This window comes from Solanum verrucosum, unplaced genomic scaffold (genome assembly GCF_900185275.1).
Source record: "Solanum verrucosum unplaced genomic scaffold, falcon-dt-bn FXZP01000229.1, whole genome shotgun sequence".
Lineage (NCBI taxonomy): Eukaryota > Viridiplantae > Streptophyta > Magnoliopsida > Solanales > Solanaceae > Solanum > Solanum verrucosum.
In genome coordinates, this window is record NW_026020011.1 from 4,603,335 (window position 1) to 4,616,255 (window position 12,921).

Sequence of the window (12,921 nt, forward strand, 5' to 3'; positions counted from 1 at the left end):
GAGCTACGATGGTGTTTGGCAAATAGACATGACTCACAATCCACTGAAGAAATATTCTGAAATTGAGGACAAAGTTTCTTCAACGTAGGCAAAGAAGGATGTCCCAATTTACAATGTGCCTCGAATGGAGACATGACACTAGAGAAGGCAGCAAATCGAGGCTCCCAATATTCATCAAGAATGTAGAGATTATCAGATACATGTCCTTTTCCAATAACTTTATTTGTCTTCAGATCACGAAACAAACAATGATCAGGAAAGAACGAGATATAACAGTTTAGGTCCCTAGTAAGCTTGCTAACAGACATCAAATTAAAGGCTAACTTTGGTAGACCTAATACAGATGACAAGGTAATAGAGGATGTTGGTTTTACAATCCCAGATCCTATAATCTTACAGAGCGAACCATCAGCAACCGTCACAGGAGAGAGTGCTCCATGTGATCGAAAGCTAGAGTATATATTAGGATTACCTGTCATGTGATCTGTGGCACCTGAATCGATCACCCATTTATTCGAAGAGGATATAAGACATGCTTTTCCTGACTCAATAAGGGTAGTAACCGGAACAGATTTCTTTTGTAAGTTTTGATATTGCGAGAATTTTGCAAACTCTTCTGCTGAAACCAAAATTCCTTTATCCGAAGATGTAGGAGTCACAATTTCAGTCATTTTCTCCAAATATTTTAGTAGCATATGAACTTATCAACAGCAAGTATAACTAGAAGCATGTACGTCAGTTTGTGACCCCACAAACACAGATGAACAGAGTCAAATGATTTTATCAACCAAGAAACCAATTGTCGACGCAGAATAAAGAAATTGACTACTTGACCAGTAGATTCAGCAAGCAGTGAACAATAAAATACCCAAATAAGTAGTTCAGAAAAAAGAAATCTTGAACCAGCAGTTTATCCACACAACACCAATTATCTGAACTGAAGTAGGAGCTAGCAGCCACGGAACCACAAATCACAGACCAGATTCAATGTCGCAGAACAGAAACAAACCTGGAAGTGAAGAACAGACTTTTTGAATCGTGTTTTAACACCAGAACATGCACCTTCACGTGCTGGTGTGTGATGAATAGGCGAACTGTATGAGCAGTGTGTGACTGCCACTGGCTTCACACCCAGATGATAGAGAAGACTGGTTTGGCCGGAAAATATACTCCACCTCCTTCTGTGGTGGCAGTACGCAGACTGACCACTCTAAATCAGTGGATTAGAAATCCAAACTCTTCCGTAACACAGCCAAAACGACACGAGCCAATAGGCTCTGATACCATGTAAATTAATGGAAAATCTCTTGTCTTATTGCAGTAGTTTAGCAGTGAATAAATACAATACATTAGGTGCTAACTAAGGAAAGAAATTAAGATTGATTCCTATGAATCTGCAGTGATTCCTATAAATCTGCTACCTAAATATAGCTATGTATATTACTAGATTTAAGTCTATATACATTCTATAACAGTTTCCAATTTCCATGTCTCAGTCAGAAACTTATATAATTCATATGGATTTGTCAGCCATGCCAAATGCTTTTTCTAGTCATCATAGTTGGTACTTGTCCACTCTTGCTTCTGTATCAGATAGTTCGAATCTTGATTATGCTAGTAACAGAAATTCCCTTGTATATGCTTACACTAATGTCATTCGTGGTTTTAGTGCAAGTCTGTCTCCTTCTGAGCTACAAGTTGTCAAGAATTCTCCAGGATATCTTTCTTCAACTAGGGACATGACAGTTAAAATCGACATGACTCATACGTCTCAATTCCTTGGCCTGAATTCCAATTCTGGTGCATGGCCAAAGTCAGATTATGGTAGAGATGTTATAATTGGTTTGGTGGACACAGGAGTTTGGCCAGAGAGTAAAAGTTATAATGATAATGGGATGATTGATGTTCCATCAAGATGGAAAGGTGAATGTGAAAGTGGAACTCAATTTAATTCCTCTTTGTGCAACAAGAAACTCATTGGCGCGCGTTACTTCAACAAAGGCCTAATTGCTAGCAATCCGAATATTACCATCGTGATGAATTCAGCTCGTGACACAACAGGGCATGGAACTCACACGTCTTCTACAGCTGCAGGATGTCATGTTGAATTTGCATCTTATTTTGGCTATGGCCCTGGTACTGCCATAGGCATGGCACCAAAGGCTCATGTGGCAATGTACAAGGCTTTGTGGGATGAAGGTACAATGTTATCTGATATTCTGGCTGCAATTGATCAGGCAATTGAGGATGGAGTGGATGTATTATCCTTGTCATTAGGCATAGATGGGGTTCCGCTATATGATGATCCGATAGCTATTGCTGCATTTGCTGCAATGGAGAAAGGTATATTTGTTTCCACTTCAGCAGGAAATGATGGGCCTGATGATGAGAGTTTGCATAACGGCACACCTTGGGTTCTCACTGTTGCTGCTGGCACAGTCGACCGCCATTTTCTTGGGACACTAACTCTAGGCAATGGAGTTTCAGTACTGGTTTATCTATCTACCCCGGGAATTCCACGTCAAGTGATAGCTCCATCGTTTTTCTCAACACATGCCTAGAGGAGAAGGAACTTGAGAAAAATGCATATAAAATCATTGTCTGCTATGACACAAACGGATCAATAAGTGATCAATCCAAATAAGGCACTGGACCCCAGACTTATACACCAGAAGACTACATAAATCTCCTCTGTGGTCTAGATTTCACATCCCAACAGATAAAAGCCATTACAAGATCCTCTTCATATTCCTGTTCCAACTTCCAATCCATCATTGGACTTAAACTATCCATCTTTCATTGCCTATTTCAATAGGAACAGCAGCAAGTCGGATACTAAACGGATACAAGAATTCCAGAGGACAGTGACTAATCTTGGAGATGGTATGTCAACATACACAGCAAAATTGACCCCAATGGATGAATATAAAGTTAGTGTTGCACCACACAAGTTGGTTTTCAAAGAGAAGTATGAAAAACAAAACTATAAGCTAAGGATAGAAGGTCCATTGTTAGTAGATAATTATCTGGTTTATGGATCTTTGAGTTGGGTTGAAACTAGTGGTAAATATGTTGTAAAAAGTCCCATTGTTGCAACTACCATAAGAATGGATCCTCTGTAGTAACATATGTCATGGCTGTTTTCTTCAGTCAGCAAAAGGATCGTTGCTCGTCTGAGAGAGAATCTGTTTAGTCACCTTATGCATGTTTCAGAGTTAAGTTACATTTAATGTCCATTGAGAACTTAGTTCCTGCTTATGAATTATAGTTCTTATAGGAAATAGCCTTCTTTAGTGTGACTCGAACGGGGAACATTGTTCCTCTTACTTCCCTTTTTAGTCTGTTTAAAAAAAAATGTCACTTTCCTCTTTTGGCAATTCTTTAGCTCTAACTTTCCACGTTGCATGTTTATAACCACAAGATTAAAGAGAGTTTTGGTATATTCCACATATATTTAGTTTAAGATCACAAGATTCAAAAGTCTTCTTTACTTTCTTAAACTCCTCGCCAAGTCAAAATCAGCCACACAAATTGAAACAAACGAGTAATTCATGTCATTTTTACCATCTTGTGCCTGTAATTTCCCTTATGAGAAGACCACACCTCTCTTGGATTTGTAACTTTCCTGGCACTGTTGATGGATCCTAGAGTTCCGCTTCTTGTTGAAGCCACTAGTGCTCTAGATACCGATACGAGTCTTACTTTTCTTTTTAGTCTAAAACAAAAAGAATATCACTTTTCTATACATAGTAGCTTTTTGATTCAACATTTCATTTCTCTCTTAATGACACTACCTTATCGGAATAACTTAACGTGTTTAAGTCCAGGAGTATGTATGTAACCTTTAGTTCAAGACCACAAATTCAAAAGTCTTCTTTCCCTTCTAAAACTTCGTGTTTAGTAAAAAACAAGACATGTAAAGTGGAACAGAAGGAGTACATGTATTTATAGTGATTCCAGGGATGAACTTAGCAGCTTTAGTTCAAATTTAATATTGTATTAATAATTCACTAAATATATACAAAAATTAAATTCAGAATTCAGTTACTAACACCTGTTTTCGTTATCATAGAGTTTAGAACTCATAAAGTTCAAATCTTGATTCCGCCTCTGATCATGTGCTTCCAAGTATTATGATTGATTAACTTTCACTTTCTAATATATTAACATGATGTGTCAATGCATATAGGATGTAATGGATTCTCTGATGAGAGGCAGGACAGTGTATATATACCGACACTGTGGGATGGTTGAAATCTCTTTATCCTTAATTATATGTCTAGGGATCGAATCTCTGGGAATAGAAAAAATCATGTTGGGAGCGATGACAAGCTTATTGTATTGTAATGTATTATTACTTTAATTGCAGTGTTTGTTATGAGTGTAACTTAAAGTTTGTCCTAAAAATTTTATTTTATGGTTTGGCTTTAGGCCATCAGTTCTATTAATTAGCCACCTCTATCAGTGTTCCAAATATTTACACAATATGACTACTTAAAATGTAATCACATGTTACTTTATTATGATTTTAGTTTCCTTGAACCTAAAGCTCGAACACGAAACAAAACAACAAATTGATTGGATGGTAGAGTCGTGGAAGCTATCCCATCTACTTTTAGTCTCAAATAAGACACAAATTGAGGTGAACAAAGCCAACCTACCTAAGTCAAGAGCTTTTTTTTTTTTGTGGGGGGGGCCATGTTAGGGGGGGATCGACAAGTGGCATGCATAATCTCTTGTGATTGTTGATTGCTCAATATGTCAATAATGATTCAATCCCTAACTCACAATTGAAGACAAGAAAATCATGCGGAAAAAGAAGATAGATAATAGGACCACTTATGAATTTCGATAGCAAATCGTTCGTTCTAATTTATGTGACATCATTATTTGATTTACACAAAAGAAATTTTTATAATATCAATCGTCGATAACTACATGTTATTCATATTAACAATCCTATTAAGCTTGTGTAAGTCAATCGAAATATATTACAACACATAAAGGTGAACTAATAGTGTAAAATATTACGATGACAATATATTTAATTTTAAATAAATTAAAAAAAGAGACTGAAAGTTAAGTTTGTGGGGAAGATAAGATAAGGTAGTGCAATAGTGATAATATAAAGTAAATAATTATGAATTAAAAAAAATCAACGTTCCAACAACAAAATCTGTGTATTCAGACTTCTTTTTATCCAAATCGAACCCGTTCTCTTGCAGAGAAAACATAACGTCTCTTTAGTCATGTCGTTATTCATAAATTATAGTAATATTTTATTCGTGTTTAGTATTTTTGAATTTTGTGGTTTCATATATATCACGTGAAAATTAACGATTACCTAGAAAAGTAAGTAACTTCTAAATGAGGTTAGTTTTTTCCTTTCTTTGAGACGAATCTTTAAAAGTCTTTATGGCCTGACACAGTGTTAGCATCGGATCTTAAATTGAATTGATCGTATCTATACAATGTTCATCAATGATGGTTTATTAGAGATCTCGAATTCTTCCACATTGATTGAACCTTTGAACTTATCTCAACTCTGTCTTATCCGATCACATTCTGGTGTTCCAACTCGTGCTATCGGAGTTAGATAGATTTTCGTGATATGACACACTAATCTTGATATGTCTCGACTCCAAATCTTTCATGTATAGAATTATCAAAATCAATTTCATTTTAAATTATTTTTAACCTATATTCTTCTTATCATATATCGTTTGTTTTCTAATATGTCCACATGTCCAATCTGATTTTTACACATAAGTTAATAGGAGTACTTAGGGGTGTCAAAAATGAACCCAAACATAGGTAATCCGCACAATCCGCCCAGAATTTTATGGGTTGGACTCAAGATAATTTGAATTGGGTTCAATTTCAACTCATTCAAGCCTAACAATTTTAAGAAAATCCTCAATTGAGCCCAATTCAATCTCCAATTTCAACCCGTTTTAAAACTCTTTACTAAGATATGTTCCTATATTAAAGGTATGGATTATTATATATTTAACATCTTTTAGGATTTATCTATCCATTTGTTACTTTAAAAAAAAAATCTTGAGCGGAAATTCCAGCTATAATCTATCATTATAAAAATAATCGAAAATACTCCTCAATTTGATGTAAATTATTAGTTTTATACTCGAATTATTAACAACTTTAAAAACACTTTTCTACTTGACTAACTAAACTTAAATACACCCTGATGTTACAACATAAGTGAAATACACCCTTAAATTCTCGTCAAATTTAGGAGTATATATTTTCAATACTGCTCTCGACTATTTATTATTAAGAGCCTCATGTTCCTAAAAGAGTTTGAGACTACCTTCTATATCATGAATGTATTTAAGTTTAGTTAATTAAGTAATAAGTGTTTTTAAAGCGCTATCGATAATTCAAAAATAAATTAATAATTTGTGTTAAGTTCAGAGGTATCATCGCCAATGAGTTGACTCATTTACATTGGGGTATATATTTTCATGGGATGAGCATGACTCAGGGGCGGTTCAAACCCGTTGATGGCCTAAGGCCACAATCAACTTAGAGGCCTTAAAAAATATTAAAAAATTATAATTTTAAAATATTAACTATCCATAGAACAAGTAAATTCTTAAGCTTTAATAAGAGAGAGATGTAAAATTAGAAAAGAGAAAGTGAGAAGAAATAGAAGAGAAGAAGATATGAGGATAGAATATATAAAAATAAAATTAGACAAAGAATAAGGTAAAAATAAAATAAAATAACTTATACATTAAAAAAAAAATACACAACTTTTTATTGGAAAAATAAAAAGTAATTGTCATATCTATCACTTCATTAATGCCATTTTCATTTATTGTTGTTCTAATTTTTTATTTTTATTTTTAATGTAATTCTACCTAATTAACTAAAAAATGAGCCCCCCTAAAATAAGGCGAATGCTTTTTTTTTTAAACCCTTACCAGCCGTCCCTGGCATGACATGACTGCATGAGATCTCTCTGACTTCTCTCATGTGAGTGGGGTTTTAAGTTAGAAGAAAGTCCGTCTCACTTTATATGGTATCGTATTATTTTAAGGGTTAAATTTTTATATTTTTTAAAAGTAAAATTAATATTTAAAAATTATATTATAAGTTATAATTACTGACAATTCAAATATTTAAAATTAGAAATATGTAAAAAGTGCAATCTCAGAAAAGTTATTTTCGTAAGATTTAGAGATTATAAGTTTGAGTAGTGAAAGTCGGTACTAATATTTGAATTATGATAAATTGTCTACATCACATCTTTTAAGGTGTAATCCTTTCCCAGATCTTACTTACACGATATATTTTGTACACTAAGCTATTCTTCTTTTACAAATGAAAAAAATTGTGACTTAAATAACATTTGACTTTTTTTTGAATAAAATCATATAAATTGAGATGCAAGGACTGTAATACTTAAATGCAAAAACTTAGACTGGTACATTGTTCCATGAATGTAGATTAATTTTGGTGGTAATATTTATACCGTTCAATGCATCAAAAGCACTTATGTAGATCTGACCTATCCCAGATGGTGGGCTTCTATATATTTCTTATTATAAATTATTAAAAAAAAAAATGTTTTCATTTTTCTTACCTTTTTCAGGTGATCTCAGGGCGGCTCTGCCTTATAAAAGTTAAGGCATGTGCCTTAGGCCCTTAATTTTGGAAGGCCTCAAATTTTTATCAAGAATAAATTATGTGTTATTTTTTTATTAAAAAAATAATTATTTATAATAAAAAGTATATATATATATATATATTTATTATTATTATTATTATATTTCTTTTCTAACATTCACATTATTTATTTTTTAAAACTCATTTTTGCTTAAAGTCTGTCAAACTTATTGCTTATAGAATTGTGCTAACAATTCATATAATGATTGCTTTAATAAATAATATTTTTCAACGTTAATTGATAAAATTTTACCTAAAACTAATCATTTTAAATAAAAAGAAGTACTCGAAAAAATCATTTATAAAAATAATTAAGTAATAATTTGCATCTAAATAGTTATAAAAATAATTTTTAAAATAAATATATATGAAATTTGTTAGACCTCAATTGAAATTTTGCTTTAGGCCCCCAATTACGTTGAGTATCCCCTGAGTGATCTTTACTCCCTCTGTTCTTAATTTACTTGTCCATTTTTTCTTTTATAGTTGTTCCTAATTACTTGTCCATTTTAATAAATTAAGAAAGGATAAATTCTTTTTACCTATTATATTCTCAATTAAATGACTAATTACTTTGAAAATTGTAGAACTTTTCATCCACTTCATGATTAATAGAGGTAAAATGGTAAATTCATTATATCATTAATTATTTTCTTAATAGGTGTGTCAATTCAAAAGTGGACAAGTAATTAGGGACAAGGAGTAACTTTTTTTTTTTTGGAAATATAATTTTCTTAAGAGGAGAGTATTTTTCCAATTATTTTCAGTTAGTCAAAGATGCTTCGAATATTATAAAGGTAATGTTCTCTGACTTACATATTCAAAAATGATTTCAAGTTATATATATATATATATATATATAGGGATAAGGGTCTGAAAAATATCCCAACTTTGGTCAAATTTACTGTTGTGATACTAAACTTTCATAAGGACCTATTACTTCCCTAGACTATTTCATACCGTATTTTTTACCCCATGAACTATTTAATAATGTATTTTAAAGGTATATATGTGCCCGCGTGGACACATTACTATTTATAATTTTGCATTTTTTTTATGTCCATGTGGGCAAATATATATGTTTAAAATACGGTATTAAATAGTCTAGGGAGGTAATAGGTCCTCATGAAAGTTTGGTATCGCAACAACAAATTCGACCAAAGTTGAAATATTTTTTAGACCCTTATCCCATATATATATATATATATATATATAGTGTAACAGACTAAAAAGTAATTATATCACATAAATTAAAATGAAAGAAGAATGTATAGTATCTTTTTAGGATGTATAGTATCTTTTTAGGTGTGGTAGATATATTCCCCTCCGTCCATAATTATTTATTCATGTTTAATTGACATATTTACTATAGAAAACATAAAATTAACTACAAAATTTATGGATAATCCTAAGTTAATTCGTTGTTAAAAAATTTCTAACCAATTGAATTTTTTATAATCTATCACTAATTCATAGCTAAATGGATTGACATACAATTTTTGTTGTTTAACAACAAAATTTTATCCACCGTTAATTTCTTATATTTTAGTAGTGATATCTCTTACAAAGCAATAGATAAAATAATTATTTTATTATATTATTTTTATTAATTATTATAAATTATTTAAATATTATGATATGAATTATATTTAATAATAAAAGGTAAAATAAGAATAAAATGATATAATTTTTCAAATTCAACAAGTAAAAGTGAACAATTTTTTTTAGTATATAAAATTTAAAAGTAAAATTGGACGGAGGGAATATCAAATATGAAACTAAAAAAAGGAAAGAGAAGGTTTACCAACTTTCGTAGTGCTACATCAGTATATAATATAAAATATTAAAACAGCGTATTGACATACAATTTTTGTTGTTTAACAACAAAATTTTATCCACCGTTAATTTCTTATATTTTAGTAGTGATATCTCTTACAAAGCAATAGATAAAATAATTATTTTATTATATTATTTTTATTAATTATTATAAATTATTTAAATATTATGATATGAATTATATTTAATAATAAAAGGTAAAATAAGAATAAAATGATATAATTTTTCAAATTCAACAAGTAAAAATGAACAATTTTTTTAGTATATATAATTTAAAAGTAAAAGTGTACGGAGGGAATATAAAATATGAAACTAAAAAAAGGAAAGAGAAGGTTTACCAACTTTCGTAGTGCTACATCAGTATATAATATAAAATATTAAAACATCATACTATATAATTAATAATAATAATAATAATTTCCTTACAAGTTGTTATATATAGCATTCCCAATGAGCTTTATTGTAGTCCGTTCCCAATATATATCACTATTTTATTTCCCTCTCAATATTTCTTCTCCAAAAAAATCAAATAGACTATAGTAGTTGTTAGATCTTTTGCTTTAATTATCATCAAACTTTTGATCTGCGTACATTCTGATCTTTCCAATAACAAACATCAGTAATCTTTTTCTTTTCTTTACTCTATAAAGGAGAAAAAGTCATATATATGGATAGTATTGACTTGCTCAAATCCTCACCTTGTGAAGATCAAATGGAAATGTTCATGATGCAAATGGAAAATGAAATGCCAATGTTGGACTATAGTCCACGACGAAGCAATAACAACAACAATAATAATAATATTAATCGTAATAATTTCTTTGAAATTATCGATCATCATAATTCACCATCCACATTTTTGAACAATGTGCCATCATCTACCATTCCATTCAATGACTCTAGATCTCCTCAAATAATTCATCAAGAATCTTCAATAACCCTTCCTTTCTTGGAAAATTCGAGTCGTAGTAATGGGAAGTGGAGTACTTCTGTTAAAGGTAACTATAAAGAACAAGTATCCATTGCCTCGCATTTGAGTACATTTCCTTCACATACATTGAAGCGAAATTCTATGGTGGCTATGAGAGAGATGATTTTTAGAATAGCTGCAATGCAACCAATTCAAATCGATCCATCATCCGGTAAGAATTTTTGTAGTCCTTGTGTGTGGCTCTATCTATATTTCAGATAAACGTGCCCTCAAGCTAATGACTTTGGGTGCAACTTGCATTTAGAGGCTTGATAGTTCATGTTATATTTCCATTCATACCACTATCAAAAAATGAAAATAGCCATTAACTAATTTGTCTTTTTAATGTGTTGTTAATTTACTATTGGGGATTATCAACAAATTTTATTGTTTGACTATTGAATTTGACCCTCATTAATTTTTGTTTTTTCTAGTAGTGGTTTTTTTTAATTGATGTGAAAATCAAGATATATATTGACTTGTTTCTCTTTTTTTGTTCTTATTGTTAACATAGATTATGTTTTCTTGTTATTTATTGTGGATATTATTTCTGGCTGATTAGTAAAACACCCAAAAGAAGGAACATGAAGTTATCGACCGATCCTTTATCAATGGATATTGTATAACTATTAAACTTGACCGTCATTAATTTCTATTTTTAGTAATGATTTTTCCTTGATGTGAAAATCGAGATATTTGTTGACTTGTTTCTTTTTTGTACTCATTGTTTACTACTCCATATTTGTTGTTTTTTCTTGTTATTTACCGTGGATATTATTTCTGGATGATTAGTAAAAGCGCCCAAGAGAAGGAACGTGAAGATATCAAGCGATCCTCAAAGCGTGGCGGCACGCCATAGGAGAGAAAGGATAAGTGAAAAAATAAGGATACTACAAAGATTAGTACCAGGTGGAACAAAAATGGACACAGCATCAATGTTAGATGAAGCAATTCATTACATGAAATTCTTGAAGAAGCAAGTTCAATCTCTTGAAAAAGTTGAAGTTAATAGACATATGCCAATGTCATTAAGTAGTAATTATTTACCTAATTATTACCCTTGTCATCAAAGTGTTCAACCCTAGATAGATAGATAGTTATGTTTGAGTGACAAATATTGAATAATGAGTTCTTGTTTTTAGTATAAATTCATGTGGGGTAGTAAAATTGAAAGGATAATATCAAATACAGAAGAAAAAGTTTTTCTCTTAGAGAGGCGTTTTCTTCGCTTAGAAAAGTGTTCCTTCTCTCAAGGGATTTTCATTACTCAACTAACTCTCGAGGCTTGGTATTTTTGTTTTAAAAAGTAGAGTCACTTCTTATGATATATAATTATAAAGTTTAAGTTTATATATAGCATGTAAGTTGTACTACTAGAGAAATAATAAAAGTTCATAACCATGTTTTTATATAGTGAATTCATGATGATTTCACAACAAAGTTGTGTGTTTTTACGTGTGAATTTTTTAGAATTAATCTAATATTATTAAGACTACTAAAGCCCTTATGATTCAAAAAAGTTGATGATACACTTAATTGAGTATTTTTTTAAAAGTAATAGCTACGGATAGATTCTCACTTCGCACTTCTTTTTTCCTCATATTTTATAAGTAATGTAGGCATGTTCTAGAAATTGTAAATCTACTTCCGTCTATGAATGTAATAATTTGTGTTAAGAATATAGTAAAAATATGATTTACTTAATATTAATTCTATACTAATAGCCACAAAAAATCTCAATTATTCCACCCAACATGGAGGGTGTGATTCAAGTGAAGAACTATTAATCTTTTTTTCATTCTTAATAGGATATCTCGGATTGAATTCTTGAGAATGGAAGAAATCATGTTAGAGGCATTGCTCAAAAAATGAGTTATACAATACACAAATTTAAATTTAATCGAATCTTAATATATAAGTGTTAATGCACAAGAAGTCCACGTGAATGACTGACATTTTTGGCGGTGGTCTTTTATGATATTGTAATATTTTTTTTAATGATATTGTTTTTAAACATTTATGAACCATGAAACGATGTCGTTTTATCATTTGGCTTGCTAAAATGATTGATCCGACGTGGATATCTCCGTCATACCATAGTGGAAATATTTTTTAATCATACGTTAAATTAGAAAAAAGTATTATGAACTGAATTACTAACTCAGCTTCAAAAATCAACTCATGAAGCGCGAATAATATAGTATGAAGATCTAACATTTTAAAAAATAGAAGTGATTTTAAGGTCTATGTTGCAACACAATTGAACAAGCTAAATCCTATATATTGTTCAAATCATAAAAAGAGTCTATAATTTAATGATAGATTAATATTATTAAGTTTATAGATTTGAACTATAATTTCATTGCTTATTAGATTCTGAATAAATTAATTATATAATATTAAGTAAAGATAAATTCTTGTCA

At 30.7% G+C, this 12,921-nt stretch overlaps 1 protein-coding gene and 1 pseudogene across 1 annotated transcript; both read left to right on the forward strand.

Moving 5' to 3' along the window:
• The first annotated feature begins 1,487 nt into the window (after positions 1–1,487).
• On the forward strand, positions 1,488–3,122 carry LOC125820355 (subtilisin-like protease SBT3; annotated as a pseudogene).
• A 7,073-nt stretch (positions 3,123–10,195) lies between these two features.
• LOC125820148 (transcription factor HEC2-like) lies at positions 10,196–11,583 on the forward strand. Its single transcript, XM_049499573.1, has 2 exons — positions 10,196–10,670; positions 11,291–11,583. The coding sequence occupies exons 1-2, from the start codon at positions 10,196–10,198 to the stop codon at positions 11,581–11,583; spliced, it is 768 nt and encodes a 255-aa protein (XP_049355530.1).
• The last annotated feature ends 1,338 nt before the right edge of the window (positions 11,584–12,921 follow it).

What these genes read in the sequence shown, in the direction of transcription:
- LOC125820148 (XM_049499573.1), top strand. Translation starts at nt 10,196, where the DNA reads ATGGATAGTATTGACTTGCTCAAATCCTCACCTTGTGAAGATCAAATG. An exon ending in TCAAATCGATCCATCATCCG is followed by an intron (nt 10,671 to 11,290) that starts GTAAGAATTTTT and finishes CTGGATGATTAG; the next exon opens with TAAAAGCGCCCAAGAGAAGG.